The following is a 21,380-nucleotide window of genomic DNA, read 5'->3' on the forward strand; positions in this document are numbered from 1 at the left end:
ATCATTAAATCAACTTAACTACACAATCATATTAATTACATGAACATATAATATGGTAATCTCAATTGTAATAATATTCTATACAATAAAAAAATAAGAGATGGTCAAAAGAAGCATTCTTTTATTTATTTATGATCTATTATTGTACAAAATAAACATAATTATTCTGGTTCTACCGTATTTTCGATGGGGATTGTGCTAAACCAAGAAGAACGCAATCTGCTTCTAAGAGTGTTAAATCGGTAGATGCTCCTAAAAACCGCGAAGACAATTCTAAATTCTTTATTAACAATTTAACCTTTGCACCTCTGATATATTGACTGTAATAATAAAAATTAACATTATTACTTATTAAAGCATATATTCTGCTTGTGACTTACATAAAATTTTTTTGAGGCCTTGGGCAAACACAATGAAATTTCCATCCAAAGTCAATGTATAAGTCATTATTAACAATCTGAAAAATTTCTCCCAATACTACTTTATCTTCAGGATCTCCTAGCTGAAATATAATTAATATACATAAGTGGTAAATTAGAAACTTGGATTTTGTTTAAAAAGAACAAAGAAGCAAGGCAAAAAAAGCATATATATAATAAATGCTATGTTAGATTGTGTAATAGAATAAAATATTTTATATTTACATCTATAAATTTCGAATGTCGAAGTAACGAAGTGAAAGTACTGCGTTTTGGATTCGCTAAATTCTTCTCAATTTCAATATTTTCAATCGATTGACAAATTTGTTTAGAATTAATACTTTCTGGATCTTCGTCACTACTATCTTGTTCCTTCGCATTTGTTATAGTTTCGCCCGATTTTCCTTCTATACAATAATTTCGGACGAACAGTGAACTGATTTGAGGTGCGTAAGCGAGATATAATTGTTTAATTATTCTTTGATGATACTGAACCTTATTCATCTTAGTAGGCGGGGAACGTGTTTCTTGTTAAAATTTCATATAGGTTATGTTCTGATGTTCGACTTGTTCCGAACATTGATCATTCTTAAAGTTCGAAAGAAAACATTTTCAGTACTTCGGCAGTTTCAGATAAATTAAGTGAGTAGTGCTATTTTGGTGCTAAAATAAAAAGTTTCAAGATAAATAGTTCTACTTTCTGTTAACTGACGCATTAATTAAATTTTTTAATTGAATAAATGTAAATATAGGAAATAAAATGTGAAAGAAGTTGGGTTGATAAACAAAATTTAAATTTTATAATTTCATTTCTTTTGCTGTACGAAGTTTATTGTTCTTATTGAAAAAATTAAACTGTATTCAATAATAATATTGATTACTATAATAATATAAACGTTTTTTATTATAGAAGATATTGCAATAATGCCTATACATGGTACGCTATTCAATATTGTATCCAGAAATGTTTCTACATCGACGATATGTAATCAAATAATAAAATTAACAAGATTAAGAGTTGTGGACAATAGTGAAATTGGGAAGCAGGCTATGATGGAAGGAAAACCACCACGTTGTATTCATATTTATAATAAAACAGGAATTGGTTTAATAGGTTGGTTAAGCTAACAGATAGATTATTGAAATATATTGATAACAGATATATTATTTATCATTATTTGTAATCAATGTAGGGGACAGAGTATTAGTTGCCATAAAAGGTGAGAAAAAGAAAGGTATATTGGTTGGTTTGAAACAACGTCAAAATCCCAAAGTACCAAGATTTGACAGCAATAACATAGTTCTCATAGATGAAAATGGAACACCTTTAGGTACTAGGATTCATGTACCAATTCCTCATATCCTGAGAACTATCATGAGAAATAATACACACAGCAAAGGTGCAGATTATACAAAATTGCTAGCTATTGCCACAAAATTTGTATAATACATATAAGCGCACAATTCTTCATATAGGTACTACCTTAAATAGTTAGGAACTGCATCTGCATATATATGTATATATGTTAATATTATTATGTATATATACTGCAAATTGTATATGCATAACAAAATAAAGTGTTACATTCATAATGTCAGTTGCATTATTATATATTATAGATATTAACTGGGAACGCAAATTATGTTACTAGTCCAAATTTGAAACCAATAATACGAAATATGATTTATACAAATTTATTTGTTTATATATATATAAATGGAAGTCTGCGTTGATTTTGAAGAGAGGCGCTGGGATCGCCTAATCCTAGCATTTATCTTCAATAGAACCGCTCTCGCAAACTGAAATCCGCTTTCCAACAGTGGAGTACATAGCATTACCAACATGAGGTAGCTTTCCTAGAGATTGTAACTAGGACGACCTACTTTGGTCTACAAGCGGGGAAAGGTAAAGAAATACGAATTACATAAGTGGACGAAAAGTTTGTTTTTATATGTAGCAAGAATTATGAATATTATTTTATAGATAAAAAAATTATGTTAAATTGTTTTGAATGTGTTCATGTTTTACATTTAGATTGGAGAAGAAATAAATGTATATATCGATAATTGCAACGTACAACCAATCAGGATAAGGAAATAGTACGCGTGACGCGTACTTCCATTTGTAAGTTATCCGGTTGCCTGATAAGTATTTACTTATAATATATATCATGCTTTAATAGGGATATTTCGAGGAAAAGAGAATTTCCATGCTCTGAGCGGTAGTGGCTGTCTTTTACAAATGGCGGCTTAGGTAGAAGCACGCTGTTTCCTTTAATCGGCAGATTTTTCATTAACGATTTTTGTGTATATATAGTAAATATTTAACGTTTTTGCGTGAGAATTGATACCGAATGAAACATTAGAGTATTGTACAGAGAAAAAAGCAAAATTATTAAAATTCTTAGCCATAAAATCGAGAAAAATGGGAAACGTACTGGCAGCCTCTGTACCTCCTCCACCTTCGCCGCCACCTCCAACCTCAGGTTTACTACCAAATTTAGAAAAACCAGATTCTTCCGAGTCACTGCAGTCGTCTAACAAATTTTCCGACGGTTTGAAAAATCCTGGTACAATCGAGGATCTTCATAAGAAATGTAAAGGTAAGGTACCCATGTATCTATTCGATCCATTTTCACGTAATCGATGTATTAATCTTTTTTCTTTTGCTTATTCTTCTTTTTTATTATTCTTAGTCTTATTTTAAAATTATTGTTACGAAAACAATTGTATATACATGTATTTAAATATTAATTTAATCGTAGATGTATTTCCCGCAAACTTTGAGGGTGCGAAGCTGATGTTTAATAAAGGTCTTAGTAATCATTTCCAAATATCACATACGATAAGCATGAGTTCCATTGCACAATCTGGATATAGGTGTGGTTGAAATTATGAATAAAGTTGGGTACTATTTGGAAACGGATGGTCAACAACTGATACTAATGGTCGAATATGTTCAGGTTTGGTGCAACTTATGTTGGTACTCAGCAACCAGTACCTTCGGAAGCTTATCCAGTGTTACTGGGTGATATCGATCCAACTGGGAATCTTAATGCTAATATTATTCATCAGTTTGGCGAAAGGTTAAGAGGAAAATTAGCTACTCAAGTACACAAAAGTAAATTTACTGCTGTTCAAATGACAACGGATTATCGCGGTGACGCGTATACAGTCTCTTTGACTTTGGGTAATCCGGACATACTTAATGGTTCTGGTAAGCGCTCGAGGTAAAGATCGATTATATAAAATTTTAGAAACGATTATGGTACGGAACGAATTGTTTTTTTAGGCGTTTTCGTAATGCATTATCTTCAAAGCATAACTCCATCTGTCGCGTTGGGTGGAGAACTCGCTTGTCAACGAGGGCCTGCTGTACCAGGAGGTCAAGTCGCTGTTCTCTCAGCCGCTGGAAGGTATACGAACGGAGACTCTACAATTAGTGGTAGTTTAGGTGCGTCAAAGGCAATACTCCCGATGAACCCAATAATCATAATATGGTCGCCTGCCGTAAGATTGCGAAATAATTCATAACTAATAACAAAATCGTTTTTCAATAGGTTTATCTGGATGTCATTTGTGTTTCCATCAAAAAGCTAGTCAGCAGCTGCAAGTTGGTGTAGAATTGGAAATTAATTGCCGAATACAAGAATCTACCGGAGCTATTGCTTACCAAGTCGATTTACCCAAAGCTGATTTAATATTTAGAGGTATGATAGAGCACGTAGTTGCTAGTTCTAGATTGTTTATTCTATCGTTAATTCGTTTACATTCTTATACTATTTTGTTCCTTCATTCCTTTTTTCGTCCGTTTGTTTGTACGTTCATTTTCGAAGCGCATTTTTATTATATTCATTATATTTATTATATTATAGGAACTATAGATACGAATTGGACAGTGGGTGCTGTTTTGGAGAAAAAATTACAACCATTACCATTTACATTTGCTTTAAGTGGTATGATAAATCATAGTAAGCCGCAGTTTAGACTGGGTTGTGGATTGATAATTGGTTAAGAGTAGCACGTAGAAGAGTGCGAATCACATACATAATCTAGTTAAATGTCAGGAAGGAAAACAATGGAGTACCACAGCTTTTGAGGATTCTACTCAAAAGAAACTTGTAACTAATATCGACAATTGATGAATATCCAACCTGATTCCCTTCTATTTGTTGATTACCTCATCTGCTCGGCATCGTGTTTATATAAGATCGTTTTTGTTTGTTTATTTTTTATTAAAGAAACACCGTATCAACAGGTTTTCCTAATTGTGTATGTTTCTTCACTTTAAGGCATGCTGTCTTCATTATTCCCTTTATACATGATTTGTCGGGGTTGATCAATGTGTTCAATCGTTCGTCGACCGAGAGTTGTGGCTTGTAAATTTTCCGAGATAAGTGACTTTCGATAAAAGACGTAAAGTATGTGACGATCTCATCGCGATCATGTCTGTTCTCCGAATATAAAGAAACGCGCTTGTACAGTAACGTGAACGATACTGTCAGCATTTTTTATTTTCGAAAATACACATGTATTGTGTTATACGCATACGCAACAGGATTAATTCAGAGGTCATAGAAAGATATATAATCGTTCATAGTAGAAAAAGGTGTATTAAACGAAAAATTTCTTTGGAATCGAACAGAATTATATAAAAGTATAATAAATTTTACGTTATAGGAAGAAACTATTTTTAATATGTTATTTATTGTAATTTGTAGAACTCTTATTCGAGGAAAAACCTTTATATCATGAGTAAATTCTACGCTCAGATATACGTGTATGTATTGCAATTTATCGACTCGTTATTCAGTTTTCTTTGATTCAATAATTCTATGCATACCGGTAGAGAGCGTGTAAGTACAACGTAAACTAAAGCAAAAGAATAAATAGTATACAAGCATCGTTGTGGAACACGAGCTCCGTAGAAATATCGACTTAAATACCGAGCAGTATTATCAATTGGTTACGATACACTTTGTTCTTGCTTTGCCGTGCTTACGTATACTGATGCAAATACGTTTGGAAAAATAAAGCAGCGCGCACTCATATCGTTTAACGATGTTGACCTTTGACTCTCTAATCGCCCATCTTTATTTTAAGCTAATAACACGAGTTGTTCTCATATTGAACAAAAAATACAACCGTAATACGGTAACAGTAATATTTTGCTCGTTTACTCGACAGTTTGGGGATAGCAAATAGAAGAATGGGGAAGGGAGGGAGGGAGAGAGAGAGAGAGAGAGAAAAGAAGAAACATCTATGAGCGGATTCATTGATTAAGAACACGCTAAGATTTGAAATGAAATTGTCATGTAACGTATCGTTTATCGAGATTTGGACGTAGAATTGTCGATGAAACGTACATTCTCGCGATAACCGATCAAGATTTTCTTACGCTAAAGATTTATATTTATCTGAGTAATAGCATAAGTATACACGCGCATATATATATATATATATATGCACACTATACTAGCTTAAGAAAAAAATGTAGGCTAAACTTAAGAATAACAATGAATTTCCGCTGTTGCGAATCGTCTTAGCCTATTTATTCGTGTCGCAAACTGGTTTGTATAAATGGAGTTAAGCTTGCGTGGAGATGTTGATTGTTTCTCGACGAATACAATAAGCGATCAGCAGAAAAGTTAAGAGAGGCTGGCAACACGAGCTTAGCCGTGTACAGCGCGGTATGGAGTTTAAGAGCACGACTAAACCAAGTGCATGCGTAACTTTCATTTTTCCGTTCAGCGAATTTTTTTATGAACTATGAAATATGAAATATCGCGCATTATTCGCTAGAAGTGCATCACTACCTGAATTCATGTTTTCTGGTTGTAGCGTGTTATATGTATAGGGAGGATGAATTGGATTAGTACCCATTGATCCATATGATTGATCTTGCCAAAGACGGATGAATGAACATGATTGTCCTTGAGTTTCGGTATACATGCATAGCTTCCGGTAACGCGTTATCGAATCGTGACCGAGCAAAGCAAAGAGAGTACGATCAACACTTGCAGAAACAGTCTATAGGACAATACGTATTTCACTGAAGGAATGGAGTATCGTAAAACCCACGAATGTATAGACTATAAGAGGTCATAGGACAACGTGAGTCATTTTTACAAACAATGAACACCGAAATTGCTAAAAGACGGTCGTGTTTTTTTTTCTATATATGTACAGTACCTATATATACATTGTAATATATGTGCAAACTTACATAGTCATTTGTATTGTTATCATCGGTCGGTTGTTGTTGAAATTTTGGAAAGATTTGGAAAGACCGTTGAAAAGGTGTTTATGGGTATAGGGCTAAAATTGGTAATTTGGTTATGTAAAGCACGTAAGCTAGGTTCAAGGAAAAAAGAAGCTCCATGAGTCACTTGAAAGATTCATATCGAAGGGAAAACTTATGTCAATAAGTAACCGACGTCGTATTTTGTGAATCTTCGTATTGTTACGTATTCTTGTTACGTATTTGCGCGCGTTGGTTAGACGTGCAACTCGTCTAAATATTTCATTGAAATACTAGTCGAAGGGCATTCGAGGAATATTAATTCGATTGCTGTGTATTATTTGTAGCACGACGAGATTAATAATTGAGGTTGAGAGGGCAGCAGCGTAAACTAATTAGACACACAAAGGCACAAAGGTAGATGGATGGGGTGGAGGTATCGTGGATCGAGAGAAGGAGAAGAAGGGGAAGGAAAAAAGAGGGTAAAAGAGTAGGAGGGAAACCGGCAGGGATAATGATAAGGAGAACGAGGAGTTGACGAAGGGGCGAGGTAATGGAGGAGAAGCAGCGACTATATATGTTTATTGGTATACGTTTGCATATATGTACGTATATACGCGTACGATTGATAAGAAAAACACGTTGGAAAAGAAAGGAAGCGGCGCATGCGCTTTTCGCGAGGATCGACGTGTGTCATGGAACGCGAACGTGCACGAGGCGCGTATACGAACAGCGTCGATCCAAATCGATCAACGACGATGCGATCGAATTGATGGTGTGCAGTTTTCCTTGGTGCTATTCGCTATATCCCCACCGTTGAATGCGAACAAGTTGTCGATCGCAGGGGAATCGGGGCTTCCCCGGTTAGGCCAAAACTTAGTCCTTTCGAGCCTTAGTATTTGCCGTCAGCTTTCTTACTCTTTTCGAAAATTTGTTCATCTTGGTCGCCTCGTTTCCTTCGAAATTGAAGCGCAACGCATTCGGATTCGTGCCTGGCTGACACGCGCAATCCGATTCGACTCAAGTCGATCAAGACTCGATTCGATTAGATCCAACTCGATACGATCCAATCCGATTGGATCGAACACCATTAGGCTGAATCGATTTAACTCCATCCGATTTGATTCGACCATCCACAGAGTTCTATTTCTCTCTCTCTCTCTCTCTCTTTCACACACACACATATGCACACACACACACATACACACACATGTATATGCACATGCATACATACTCCGTTATGCATGCTCTCATTCTCACTCTATCGGTTCTTTCGCTCTTTCGCTTTCTCGCTCTGTCGTTCTTTTCGTCGAGTGCTCTCTTTGTTAGCTCCACTCTGCTCACTGGTCTCCTCTGTGTACATAATGCACACCAGCCTCGCTACCGATCTTAGAACAGTGGTCAACGCGTACACGATCCTAATCGGCAAACGGTGAAATTCGAAGGAACCTTTGAAGGAACTGCGAGTAATAAAATAATTTGTATATCGTTGGGATTTGCAGCGGTTAAACAAGTGTTGACTGTGTTGTAAATTCCCGTTTATGTCACTTGTTCTGTGAAAGTACAAGCAATCGTGATAGCCAACGAGTTTCTAACCTCGACTGTAGTATTACGAGTATACGAAGTGTGACACGAAAAAAGTAACGCGCGAAGCAACGTTCGATTCGAGATTCGAGCTTCGAAGAGTTGTCGAAGTTTCGAGAACGATCCGATCGAAGATTCGTCCAGCGAAGGAGTTTGGCTTCGCGCGGTACCGACATCAAGAAACGGGAGAGGGATGAAGAGTAGGAAATCCGATGATGAAATTCGTGGAGAAATGGCGAAACATCGACGACACATCAACGAATACGGTGAGCGTACTGATTCGGTGATTTCGCGATCCGTGTTTGATCGATTTAGCGGGTCGGCAGACACTAACGGTTAGCGAGCGATTGGAAACGATTCGCGGTCCGTTGATCGAATAGAATGAAGGAATGTTTGGAGAATAGTTTTGGAGGGAAGGTGACAAAACGAGAATGGAGAGGAAAACAAAAAAAAAAAAAAAAAAAAAAAAGAAAAAGAAAAGAACAAAGCGAGACTGCACGAGTTTCGAGAGCGTCGGAAAGAATCGGTTAACAACGGGCCGCGGTGGTCCGCGAGTCACTGGAAACCTGGGGCCGATCGTGGGGGATGTATATACGTTGGATATCAGAGTGATAATTCTATTACTGGTGACGATAACGCGATGTACGCGTTAATAACTGTCGTCGTTGCGTTTGCGTTTGCGAATCGGCCTACGAGATTTTCGTGAACGGCCATAGATTCGATACGACGCGACGCGACGCCAGGACGCCGGGACTATTCCTCGTCCGTGCTATTCTCTTGTTTTTCTTTTCTTTTCCGCCTATAAATTTCGAAATATTTTCGATATAGTTCGATAATTGACACTCGACGAGCCGCGTATCAGATATACCGATATCGTATATCCCAAACAAGACGACGTAACCCTACCAAGATTTTTTCGTGGAATTTTGAAAATTTGTCCAATGTATTTAGGTATAATCATTCAGGTCGAACGAACCCGAGTAAAGTAGGAAGAAAAAGGGAACGAGGTACGGTTAAGTTCGTAACGCGGTATTATTTGCACGTTCGACCATGTTTTTAAAGCTGGTCTAAATATCGGCAAATTTTTTATTTTCCTTCCGTTTTTATGGAAACGGAGTTTTTCAGCAAACTTTTTCTATTTTTAATCGACGTCGGCTCTTGGACGGATGCGATACGACGTTCAGAGATACGAGATACGAGATACGTGGCAAACATCGTATTAAAGTCGCAGTAGCAATTGAAATTGGTTGGTAAAGACGAGGATCGTCGTCGAGAGATGGAATTTTTCGAGCGTAAAAGCTGTGAACGCAAAGTTCCAATGTTAGTTTACGGGGTCCAAGTCCAATCCTGTTATCACAGTTTTTCTACCATACGATGGACGTGTTGCGTCGTCATGGGTCAATGTACGCAACAATAGCGCGATATTAGCGTACTAGCGTTGAAAGTTACCCGTTAAATCAATTCGTTGCCGTGCAGTTTGCTCGTGTATATAGGCGTTTTCATAAATTCAAAAAAAAAAAAAAAAAAAAAAAATTCCAATAGCCCTTCGTGCTCGATAAACGATCCGCGGAAAGAATCAGTTTAGAAGGGACTACCGCGTGTCGCGATATCTCGATAACCGATACGTTATTCGTAGATTATCGGTGCTGTTTAGCCGGTATCGGCACGCAACAGGTAACGACGAGAGAAGAAAGAGGAGGAGGAGGAGAAAAAGGAGGAGGATGCGCTGTATCATGGATGTTCGAAAATGGCCGCTACGATGAAACGCTGCGAATGGTTAGTCGCTAACGCGGTTGAAAAGAATTCCTTTCTCTCGGCTCGCTCCGCCTTAATTCCACCCGTTGTTCGATCAAATCGCTCGTAGTAGCCCTTCGAAAACGGCGGAGCGATCCTTTGAAACGAATCGAAGAATCGAGTTCGGTGCGCGGATCTCGTTTCTTGGATTTTCGTTGCTTCGATCGACACGTCGGTATCCGTTTTTAGTTCTCAGCTTTCAACGATAGGTGGTTATAATTTGGCGAATACGCGAGAGGACGCTGCATAAAGACGGTCCTGTTGTCGATGCAACAACATGGCGCGAATTGCGTAATACGCAAAACCGAGCAACGATAACAAGATTTGGTGGAGAAGCATCTCTTCGAATCTTACGATTCGTTTCTTATTCCATTCGATATGACCTGGCGCGATTATCTCGCTTAGTTTTGTATGCAGGGACCGTCAGAAATTCGATAGACGTACGAGATAGACATATAGGTTCGGTGTGGCGAGTGTGTATCGCGATTAGATCGATCTCGTATCGAGATTCGTTGTCGTTAAACACAACCTTCCTCTTCTGCCATTCAAGAGTCGGCCAAGTAGCGATTACATATCCCATACACCGCGTACCCTATACCCCATACCACGTATCCTACGTAGCTAGCGCATACCGCATACCGTGTTATTTACGATCCGTTTGGTTGCCTATTGTTTTCGAGTTTCTCGAAACGGTTCGCTCGGTTAGAAATCGTAACTCGCGAACGATCGCGAAATATTCCGAGCTACGTTGCTCGAGTTGCTCGCTTAAACTCGCTACGTATACGTATATGTACTTACTTACTTACTTACGTTTACTGCTTATTCGCTATTCGCCGCTTCCATCGGTATCGAACAGTCCAATTTAAATAGATTCGCTCGTTTATTTTTCATCGCGTATTTTTCACCAAGCGTACCGTTACGTTCGCGAGCTGATTTTTACGTGCATACGTAGCGTGTTCAAGGTTACTTGGACTGCCATTAGTCGAAAGAATAAACTAACGCGCGTATATACGTATGCTTGCAACGATTACGAAGGCCGAAACATTAGAAGGCTAGCAGGCTAAAAAACGGACATACGTTTTATTTACTTTAATATCCGTCGCCGGCGACGTCATTCTTCGTAATAGACTTTGATACTATATATCTGCAAATCGGAAATATAGTTTTTCCTCTAACGATAAGACGGAAAAACGAGCGAGTGTGCTCGTCTTTCTCTGTTCGAGTAGCTCGTTCTCTGCTCGTCTTTCTTCTCTCTCGTCGTAAAAAATTAAAAGAACGTGGTAAATCGGTGTCCACGCGGAAGGTCATAATCGCGATCGATCGATCGATCGTAAACCAAAAGATATTGCGGATATCGGAGTAGCATCTGATTTTGTTCCCTCAAGGTGTCTTAGAAACAATAATTTCTTTCACGTTAATCAACATGGCGCAACTTATGCTTACGTTAATCGTATCCATCGCGTGCTAAATCGCGTCAAGTCCTCTCGTTCCAGGATGCGTCTGTTCGTACAAACCTTAGTCTCTTTATTTTGTTCGTTTTAATTTATTTCATGCTTGTATCTACATCTTTAACTTATATATGTATATCCATACGTTAACGTTAACACTCCTCTTACTTTTGTTATTTTCTACGCCAAAGGCTACACTTTACTTCCAGTTCAAACAAATAAATAAAGATAAAACGAAATAAACTTTCGCGTCCGCTAATTTCGATGCGACACGATATCCGATGCGCGCGTTGTCTTCTATCTCGACCGCGTGCTAGGTGGAATAATGGTTGTTCCATCGAGCAGCATGTGTATTAGCTACGACGTACCTACGAGTTATCTCGCGGCACATTGTTCTTCAATGAAGAAACGTTTGGCATCGTTGTATCGGTCCGCCCACTCTCTCTAATTTTGCCTATTCCAGATCCGAATCCGTGATCGGGTTTCGAAGCGATTGAACGGTACGCGATCATCGCGAATCAATATTTAGATAAAGAGCGTTTGCTTTGCGAACGTCCTTTTCGCGTTAGTCTACGTCGTTAGCCGTCTACGTCGAACGTTTCTCTTGTTTTTAATTGCAGACTCTGCTCTGTCTCTCCGGTCTGCTTGCCCCTCGCTCTCCTTAGTTCCGTTTCGCATCGTCGCGACGATAATTTCCATCGAATGCATCAATTCGACGTAGCGAACCATTTTTCGCTTTGCTCTGTGACAAGAAGTAAAAATGAAAAAAAAATGAGTGGAATCACGATTCCAGTAAGTTGGGAGCCACTGTCGGTGTGCAACTACTCCAGATAAGGTATCGGCCGACCGCCGGTCTGCGATAACGCTTCGCAGCATGACCCAACGTAACGCGCATCGTCCTGCTTAGCCTCGTTTCCTCCTCCCTCGTTGGTCTTGGTCCGCGTTTACTTTCCGCTGCCGCTGCCACCATGACGGCCATCGTCATCGTCATCACCACGATTGCTGCCACTACCACCACCACCATCACCACCACACCACCACACCACCACACCACCAGCATTGCCACCGTCACCGTCACCACGGTTGCCACTCCTCGTACTTTCCCGCGGCTCTCCTTCCCGCGTGCCGTACTTACGCCGCACGCCTGACTCGAAAAACGAATAGCGTAACGTATCGTGTTTGCGTTCGAATTCTTGCCAATTCCTGGTCACGCGTTAGAAATACGTTCTATTCGTCGCAAGTTAAACCTGCACGATCGTTTCGTCCTTCCGAGCTTCGTTTCGCCTCTCCGTCCTTAGACCTTCTTCGTCTGCACACTTTTTTCTTAACGTTGCGCATCTAAAACTACACGTTCGCACGTGTTTCAGCCACGTTATTCGTCGCGAGCGCGAACGTCAACAGAGAGAACGTCGATCGAGAATCTAGAAATATTTCGTCGTACGGCCACCGATCGCGTTGTCGGACTGTCTTAGAGCGCGAGCGCGCGCCCATCGCGATACATCGATATTCGGTACCGGTTTTTAGTCTTCTAGCTGGCGAGTCGAACAGATTTGCCGAGTCGATCGGCTGCGATCCGGGAAGGATCTGTCGAACGTCTGAGAAAGAGGATGGGAGGCGGAAGAAAGCTTTTATGGATAAGGGGTGGAGTATACTTATGGAGTGCAGGAGGGAGAACATGAAAACGATAGAGGCGCGATAGAGGCGATAGAGACGATGGAGGTGATAGAAACGCTTACGTATATCGAGCGTCGGAGACACAGCACAATTCCCGGTGATAGGGTAATCTTTCATGGACAGAGATTAGCCAAGGACGCGCAGATAAACCGCGACATTGTTGGCATTCTTTTCTTTCTCTTGCTCCTTTAACATTCCTCCCTTCTCTCCTTCTCCTTCTTCTTCTTTTTCCTCCTCTTCTTCCTCTCGTTTGGCGCCAAGCTGTTCGGCCGACGCTTTCGTTAGCTCTGCGAAACGTTTTTGCTCGATCGGGCGATTCTAGCGGATCGTAAGAGAGTGCGGAAGAGAGAAACCGTCTAGGCACGTACACGACACGTTCCTCCGTCGAGAACACGGTGTGGCCACCTGCGAGCACGTTTATAGGGGTGTGCCTCGCACACGAGTCCTTTGCAAACGCGGTTCTTTTATTGTCACGTTGAAAGAGGCAGCTGAACAATCCTCACGGAGCGTAGGCGAACATGTACGTTCGTAATCGAGAGACGAAATCGGCGTATTCGTTGGCGATCGTCGTGATCGTCGAAACGACGATGGGACGATCGACGGTAAGAGAGAAAAAGAGGTTATTTTCCCACGTACGAAGCGAACAACGGAAACAGAAAGTTGGGGTCAAAGATGAAGCGAGCGAGTGGCGTTTCGTATGGTTGGCAGGTTTGCCGTTTCGTGCCGTACGTGGATGCGGGTGTTATCGCGAGGATGCCGGACGAGTCGAACGCCGTGCGAGTAGGAATGGTTTTCGAACGAGCGGAGAACGGGTTCGGTATGTTGTCGTCTCTGGTTTTCCCGCGGGGAAAACGTGCACCGAGCCGCGAGTCCCTTAGGAACGCGAACACCGCCCCGAAAACGCCCCCATCGAGTTGTACGGCCGGTTATCTACGCGTACCAGACGCGAGATCGGTTCATCGGTTTCATACGTTCAAACTTGCCAACCCTCCGACTGAAAGCTGCTCGTCCTAATTCCACGAGTTTGTCTCCTCTTACTTCTCTCTTTTCTTTTCCTTCCACGAACTGTCGTACATTTTCGCCGTTCTTGATCCTTCGCTCGTTCTACGATTTCTACGATCGGTATCTCTCAACGATACATCGGCAATCGCGCGTTGTACGAACGTGAACGATAGAATAGGCCCATCAGAAATCCGCCGACTGAATATTCGCGAACCTTTTCCAGCGGCGAATGACGAACTAATGCCATCTGTTACTCGCGGTTCGAACGATTTCAACCACTAGTTCGTAGCTGCGGTAAAATTATCGAAATCGGCACTCTTACGCCAACAGATTGCCGGATGACCACGCGTTTTCCGCGAATCACACTGTTTTTCCCAAGCAGAGCCTTCCCCAGACACAGTGAAAGTCAGATAATTGACTGTAGATTAGGCGAATCACGGTGTTGGTGAGGCTGACTTAACCTTTGCCTAGTTAAACCCTTGATAGTGCGCAACCTTGCTTCATCACGGAGAGACTCATGGAGCAACGTCGTTGCGTCCCCTCCCCGTACCTTTGGTATTCTGTAAACGTAGTGAAAAATCTAGGAGACGTTGACTCTGGTCACGCGGTTTTCGGAAAGATTTCCATAACCGTAATGAAAGCGCCGCTCGAGAAGCCATCGCGGTTATTTCCGTGAAACCAAAATTCGCTCCGTCGAACAAATTTTTTCCGTTACGAGGAGTTCGTCGGAAACGACAGCGTGGCACGACGTCAAGTACGCACGATGTAACGCGTGTCAGGAATTTTTGCTCTTCCGAATCTTCGAAAGGAACGTGGAAAATGAATGATCGCAACGCGTAAACCGATGGTAATCCGATGGAACAGGACAGTAAAATAATAAGGAGACAAATATTTGCGGTTGTCCTTTCGAAAAGCTTGGTCGGTCGTCTCGCTGGACGAAAAACTGTACGCGCGACCATCCGTAGTTTACGCGCGGCTTTGTTACCCAAACGTTACACCCTTTGTCGGAGAGAGAAAGAAAGAGAGAGAGAGAGAGAGAGAGAGAGAGAAAGAGAGAGTCTGCAGGTCTCTCTCTCGCTGGAGTAAGAACACGGAAGCGAGGAATGGTCGAGGAAAGACAAAGAACGTTTTCTGCCCATCGGTTAATCCCTGTGGGATTCCAAGCGGGGACGGATCCGCGATTCTCCAGTGCAACAACTTTCCTTCTCTCATCGCGCGTATCTCTACAACACGCTCGTACGTTTGGAGGGCTAATTTTGTTAATTGTCGAGTCGGAATTGCGCGATTCAACGATGCAGCGTGACGCGATGTGACGAGACGCGATACGACGTCACGCGACGCCAAGTTTATCGTTGGAACGTTGATTCATTGTTTGGTCGAACAATCGACCATCATCGACCAAGAAACGAGGCGTTTTGTCTTTCGTCCTTTCGTGGAAAGAAACTCGCACGTATCGGGTGGTGGTAAAACGATTTAAAGCTCGGCAAGTTGAAAAGGGTAACGGAAACTATTCGTCCTCCCCTGGTCTCGTCCCGGGCATCGAACGACCGCTCGTTCCTTCTCTACGTTTCTTTCTCTTTCCTTGACAAACGTAGATTTTGTTATCGCTCGGGGACAGGAGTCCGGCAGTGAAACCGGATGTCCGCCCGCGCGCAGGATGTGACGTCAAAACTGCTGCTCGATGGCAGACCGGCGAATACCGTAAACCTACCCACCCGTCCGCCTCTCTTGCCTGCTTGCCTGTTAGCCTGCTTGCCTGCCGCCTTGCCTGCCGCTTTGCTTGCTTGCTTTGCCTGTGCTTTGCTTGCCTGCCTGTTTGCCTGCTACGCAAACAATTTTTCGCCCACCCCACACTCTCATTCGTTCACCTACGACGTCGGTTATATATACCGATCTTTTTTTATTATTATCATCCCTGTTCTGTTTATCCTTGTTCTCATCGTTGCATTTCTATTTCCATTTTTTCGTAGTCGTGCCAGTTGTTGTTTCTTATTACGTTCGTATAATCGTGGTAATTGGTGCAGTTAAAAGCTATTGGCAAATATCAAAGGTGAAGAACGCGTTTCCATGAAATCTAAAACGTAAACGTGCGTATAGACGATTCGAGAAAACGCATTGCCTCAACCCTGATTTTTTCACTTGACCGTAAACACGCGAAGCGCCTCGTTTGTACAAGGACAAAGGAACGAGTACCGTTTTCTAAACTGACCCGTACGGACCCAGTTTCGTCGTTCTCCCAAGTAAGAGGACGACGAAACCCGACTATTTGTTTATTTTGACGGCTCGTTGCCATCCTTCGAAACGCAGATCGCGAGGGAAGTCGTTCGCGCGATAAGATCCTCGACGTCGCTTCGATATTCGCCAAGCTGATTTCCAGATACGATTTATCTTTCAGACGACCACGTAATTGAGAAAAATCGGCGAGCGACGCTTGCTTCGAACGACTAAGGCTATACTAATCAACCGTTTCTTATTCACAGCTGCGGGCGAACGCTAGAAAATTAACTCGAAAATCGCCCCGTCTTAATACCCCATTACCGTCTCGATGTGAATATAGTGGAGCACTGCTGACGACCTTCGACCTTTCGACGACTGATTTATTAGCGTTGCGCTCCCTCTGCGTCTTCACGCACTTGTTTCCTTCTCGCTCTGCCTCCTTTTCTCTCTTTCTGCCTCGCTAACTCTCATTCTCTCGTTAGCTATGTGGCTCGCCGGCTATATACATAACTCACTCGCCCCGACCGTGTATGTATGTAACGTATAATGTATATGTTTCATCTTCTCTTCGAATGCTCGCTCCCATCGTTGCCGTGAACTCGATCCAACGAAATTATATTTAAACCGGGCAGATCAGTGGGTCGATACGCGTCGATCTCGACGCTTATTATGCACAATGTTTCCTGTAAATACGTAGTTTTGTAAATAAAGCGCTTTTGCAAGCGGAAATTACTCGTTCTTATTTTACTTTATTCGCAAGTATGTTTCGAGAAAATATTGCGTCGCGTCACATTTTTATCGATATGTTCGATCGATTTCCGAATGAAGAAGACGCGACGCGACGCGAAAATTATACGCAATACGAATATTCCTACGATCCAGATACAAACGTCGAGCGAACATGCTGACGTACCATCCGTCGACGAAGGTTTCTAACTTTCGGAAACGAATTCAACGGTCGCGAAATTTCCAAAATTTTGCTTCTTTATCCACTCGTTAATGCAACGTTCGATGCTCGTTGCCAGACATAGTGCACATCCTATGTCTTTCGACTCTCGTAGCTACGACGTAGTAATTTTAAATCTTCCGGCATTGAGTAACGGAAGAAAACCTAGTTAGACGAACATTCTAGACCGCTGATTTACCGAATGTCCAGGTGGACAAATTATAAAGTAGAAATTAAATAATAAAAAGAGAAAAAAATTCCTTGGTCGCTGAGAAATTGCTCCCTTCTACACGGTAAAACTTTACTACCTAGGGCTATTTTAACTAAGTCGAATTGTTTACCTCGTTAACCGTGGGCATCGCTATTCTATCTATTTAGGTAGTCCTTATTATCGTTGGAAGATCTCTTAAAGCGTTCGTTAGTGACGGACAGAAAGAGGTTTATGTAATACGAGTTACGAAAAGGCACGGTAATTTTACAAAATCGATTTACACAATTTAACACGGCCGATGAATAAATACAACACAATTATCTCTACAGAATTACTATATTGCTACAGAACGGATGAACGTTATCAACGTGGTAAACAGTCGTTAATATACAACTTACTGAGATTCATAGAGTACCAATTTCAAAGTGTTGTTTATCTTGACTTAGTTAAATATACTTTCAGCTTTCATGTTTATCGTGAATTTCAAAGCTCCGAGTAACGTCTTTCTCTCTTTCTCCTCTTTGTCTCGTATATATTTGCGCGTATAATTTATCTTTGTCCGCATCAAATCTTTAACCTATCTAAAACCAACTGGTTTAGCTCGTTAATAACAACGATAATAATAATTTTCATCGTACAGGTAGTCATTCGTTGACTACGCGTCGCGTAGAAAGGTAATACGCGTACACTGACAAGTTCTTATAGAAGGCTACTTTTCTTACGTAACTCCGTGCGGTTGACCGTCACTGTGTCCGTTCTACCGTCGCATCGATAACGGCTTACGTTAACGTCTACGTTGATGCGCTAAAAGTGGCGCTTAGCCACTTGGTTCGGGGCTGAAGAAAAAGGAGGAAAAAAAAAAGTAAGAGGAAAAAAAAATCGTAGGGCGAGCGTGCTTTAGTCAAGGGTAAAGGAAAGAAAGAGCAAGGGGAGGTAGGAGCATGTCCCATAGCGCGATCGGTTCCCTTCTCGTGTTACGCCACGCAGTCTGCGTTTCGTTGTTTCGCGGCTCGTGACGGCTGACATGTATCACGAGAGCCGCACGAAAGAAACGGACTTGCGTAAATCTCGATGGATGCATCGGTGGCAAGCTTTTACCGAAAGAGAATTCCCCTTGCCTGTATTTACGTCGTTATCGAATTTCGTTCTGTTTCGTTCACGGAACGAGGCTGCGAACATATCGCGTGATATAGAAAACAAAGTGGAAATTTATTGTTTAGTTATTTCAATTTATTATGGGGCAGTATCACGTTGTTTACCGGCATAGACTATATAGCCCGATTATACGCGTGCACGCGTGGAAATCAAACAAACATACGTTAAAGAAATACAATCCCACGCTACAAGTCGGCGCAAGATACATTTAAACGAAGTATTTTTAGCAAGGCAGACGAAGCGGCCAGCGTAGCAATTTGCATAATTAAGGATACGGTACAACGGGTCCAAACAACCGTACCTTGAACGTATATCGTTGACATAAAAAAAGGTTATACGGGTAACAACATTTGGTACAGAGAGAAGTCGACATACGTTAATGAACGAATGATTAACGATCGATAGAAGGTGACATATGGAACGGTAGTTGGAATTGGAATTACGACTTGTACAACGGTTCCTGATGTGTTTCTTAAAAGACGAGCAGCGCCGCGCAAGAACTCGAGCAAAATTAGACGAGCGAGTAAACTGCAAATACGACCGATACAGCTACTGTAGGCATAGTTGATCCTGTACAGAGGCGCGCGGAACAATGGAACATTTAATAATAGAATAATGGAAAAACGGACGTGGAAAATTTCTGGGCAGCCTGTGTAGTTGTTTACGATGTTACAGGCAAGCTTAACGTCGGCTATGAATCTACGTCGTTCGAACGTAAAAGATCCGAGGGATGTTAAGAAACAAAGATTAAAATCGATGCGAAATTTATGTGGCGTTCCTCGTTTTTCTTCTCTTCTCTTCTCTTCTTTCTTCTTTCTCTTCTCTTTTCTTATCGCAACTCATGGACTTTACCGAGAGTTGCGAGTTGCACGCTCTTCTCCGAAACAAATATGTCATTTTTTATCAAGATGCACGAGCGTGGGGGTCGCGTGGACGAGTAGCAGTAAGGTCGCGGCGATCGCTGCGCTCGCGTTCTCGTGTCTCGCTAAAGTCTATTTTCTTAATTTATAGATACGCGGCCGTAATTGGCAGCTTTCAGGGTTCATAAACGTTTTTTCCCTTTTCGGGACGTTGGTCCGATAGGCTGGTCGGAAAGTTAATGGGGCTAAACGAATACGAGACCGAGGATAGAACCGTGTTCGACCATATTTTGGTAAAAAACACGACAGAAACTCGACACCTAGCATTCTCGTAGCCGCGTCGCATTAGCTTCGAGCGGATTCGACTTGGTGGCAACTCGACCATTCCCAACGATCGCTATATATCTCTATATAACCGAATAGATGCGCGCTAGTTCTCTTTTTACGATCGCGTATTCGTCAGACGCAGAGAAACGAGAAACACGTAGCAGGTTCTTGCCTATATAGTAACCGATAACACTTGGATGATCGTCGATCGTCGATTCGTTTTCACGTATCGTTCGCAGGTTCGTAGTTTGTAAGTTCATATTCGTTTTATCGTCGTTCCCCCTTCCGTGAACTGGTTGCAAAGATGGTCGGCATTGTTTCCTTGTTGGAGACGCCGTTAACGATCCTAACCGCTACGTTTCTCTTTTATTCTCTCCTTCCTCTTTCGAAGGGCGAGCAGTCCGCTGGAATATTTGCTTTCCTTCCTTTCTTCCTCGCCTCGCTTTTTCTTTTCTTTCCTTGCATCGCGTACGGATCCTTCTCGGTACGGGTAGGTAGTGCGTGGACGCGCCTTCCTTTTACACCGTTCCAGGTACAACGTCGGATACACGTTCGTCGACTTTACCATGGCAAAAGCTAATCGCGCGTCGCATTCTCCCTCTTCCTGGTCCCACGAGCGGAACTCTGAATTATCGTAGATTTACAGCTACGGATCTACGATTTTACAAGCTTATTTTTTAGCGACAGACACAGATGGCACCAGCCGAGATACAGAAACGAAGAACCGCTGAGATAAACCAGGGTTACCGACCGCCTTCGTTCCTCTACCACTGTCGTGCGTGTACTTACTTACACATATTCGTGTACTCTAACCCTCTCTCCATCCCCTTGGCTCGTCATGTTCCATGCGATATCCATCCACTGGTTCGATTGGAGAACTTCTTCGGATCGAGAATATCTCGATCAGGACTGTTGCCTACTTCGATACGTGTCTATCGAAAGAATCACCGCAATTGCCTGCAATTGCCCGCAATTGCTCGCAATGGTCGTGTGCCGTCTTATTTCGTATTTCGGTCTCTGTTTTACCTCGAACGATATCCGCGTCGTTACGGGAGGGATTTAAAGCCGGTTTTCCGTCGAATAGTTTGCGCCGAAAACGTATACCGGTCGATTTGCGTCGAACGTAAAGCTGTCCGCGCAAGGAACGTTTGGTCTTTGTACAATGGCGTTGTTGTTCCATCGCGGGACATACCGTCGTTGCTCTTCTGCTTGAAACGCGCGACCATTCCACGCTTATTATACTTTCTTCTATTCTATCGCGCGTCGACCCACGGTTTCACGAGGGAGGTCTACGCTAGCCTTAGCCGATTCGAGCGCAGAACCAACGTACTTTTCGTATATATCCACGCGTTCGTCTTGTTGTTCCCCAGCGACTGTACCGTATCGATGCTCGCGTCTATCATCCTCTTATTGCATATCTACTCGTAAATAGGGATCGATGAGTCGAAACAAAGTTATTTTATCGCATCGTAAAGTGTATTCTCGGAGGAAGCGGCGAGATC

General features: G+C 42.0%; 4 protein-coding genes across 6 annotated transcripts in view; 3 read left to right on the forward strand and 1 right to left on the reverse strand.

Annotated features, from left to right (window-relative positions):
- Window positions 1-101: 101 nt before the first annotated feature.
- LOC117234530 (28S ribosomal protein S28, mitochondrial) lies at window positions 102-957 on the reverse strand. The gene is made up of 3 exons (XM_033495861.1): window positions 645-957; window positions 381-502; window positions 102-320 (listed from the first exon to the last, which is right to left on the reverse strand). Exons 1-3 carry the CDS (start codon window positions 921-923, stop codon window positions 173-175), a joined length of 549 nt encoding a protein of 182 aa, XP_033351752.1. The 5' UTR covers window positions 924-957; the 3' UTR covers window positions 102-172.
- Window positions 752-2,017, forward strand: LOC117234534 (39S ribosomal protein L14, mitochondrial). 2 transcript variants are annotated; one of them, XM_033495863.1, is made up of 3 exons: window positions 752-865; window positions 1,330-1,533; window positions 1,613-2,017. In XM_033495863.1, exons 2-3 carry the CDS (start codon window positions 1,344-1,346, stop codon window positions 1,864-1,866), a joined length of 444 nt encoding a protein of 147 aa, XP_033351754.1. In that variant the 5' UTR covers window positions 752-865; window positions 1,330-1,343; the 3' UTR covers window positions 1,867-2,017. The 2 variants fall into 2 exon arrangements, with proteins under 2 accessions (XP_033351754.1, XP_033351755.1); XM_033495864.1 differs by lacking the exon at window positions 752-865 and adding an exon at window positions 932-1,061.
- Window positions 2,018-2,619: 602 nt separating this feature from the next.
- Window positions 2,620-4,688, forward strand: LOC117234525 (mitochondrial import receptor subunit TOM40 homolog 1). The gene is made up of 6 exons (XM_033495851.1): window positions 2,620-3,022; window positions 3,185-3,299; window positions 3,383-3,636; window positions 3,712-3,873; window positions 3,980-4,129; window positions 4,295-4,688. The coding sequence occupies exons 1-6, from the start codon at window positions 2,845-2,847 to the stop codon at window positions 4,432-4,434; spliced, it is 999 nt and encodes a 332-aa protein (XP_033351742.1). The 5' UTR covers window positions 2,620-2,844; the 3' UTR covers window positions 4,435-4,688.
- Window positions 4,689-7,622: 2,934 nt separating this feature from the next.
- LOC117234515 (box A-binding factor-like) overlaps window positions 7,623-21,380 on the forward strand; it is a 32,350-nt gene continuing 18,592 nt past the window's right edge. Inside the window, exon 1 of one of the 2 annotated variants that reach the window (XM_033495824.1) lies at window positions 7,623-8,510. In XM_033495824.1, coding sequence (XP_033351715.1) covers window positions 8,438-8,510 — 73 coding nt within the window. In that variant the 5' untranslated portion in view covers window positions 7,623-8,437. The remainder of the gene's footprint in view (window positions 8,511-21,380) is intronic. The other variant, XM_033495825.1, reaches the window with a different exon arrangement.

The sequence above is a fragment of the Bombus vosnesenskii genome, unplaced genomic scaffold (assembly GCF_011952255.1).
Source record: "Bombus vosnesenskii isolate JDL3184/JDL3185 unplaced genomic scaffold, Bvos_JDL3184-5_v1.1 scf7180000013305, whole genome shotgun sequence".
NCBI lineage: Eukaryota > Metazoa > Arthropoda > Insecta > Hymenoptera > Apidae > Bombus > Bombus vosnesenskii.

Excerpts from the sequence above, each read along its gene's own strand:
- LOC117234530 (XM_033495861.1), bottom strand. The coding sequence starts at position 923 with ATGAATAAGGTTCAGTATCATCAAAGAATAATTAAACAATTATATCTC. Across the intron at positions 503-644 it reads GACATTCGAAATTTATAGAT|CTAGGAGATCCTGAAGATAA; the intron begins GTAAATATAAAA and ends ATTATATTTCAG. Across the intron at positions 321-380 it reads AGGCCTCAAAAAAATTTTAT|TCAATATATCAGAGGTGCAA; the intron begins GTAAGTCACAAG and ends TTATTATTACAG.
- LOC117234534 (XM_033495863.1), top strand. The coding sequence starts at position 1,344 with ATGCCTATACATGGTACGCTATTCAATATTGTATCCAGAAATGTTTCT. Across the intron at positions 1,534-1,612 it reads AACAGGAATTGGTTTAATAG|GGGACAGAGTATTAGTTGCC; the intron begins GTTGGTTAAGCT and ends TAATCAATGTAG.
- LOC117234525 (XM_033495851.1), top strand. The coding sequence starts at position 2,845 with ATGGGAAACGTACTGGCAGCCTCTGTACCTCCTCCACCTTCGCCGCCA. Across the intron at positions 3,023-3,184 it reads TCTTCATAAGAAATGTAAAG|ATGTATTTCCCGCAAACTTT; the intron begins GTAAGGTACCCA and ends ATTTAATCGTAG. Across the intron at positions 4,130-4,294 it reads AGCTGATTTAATATTTAGAG|GAACTATAGATACGAATTGG; the intron begins GTATGATAGAGC and ends ATTATATTATAG.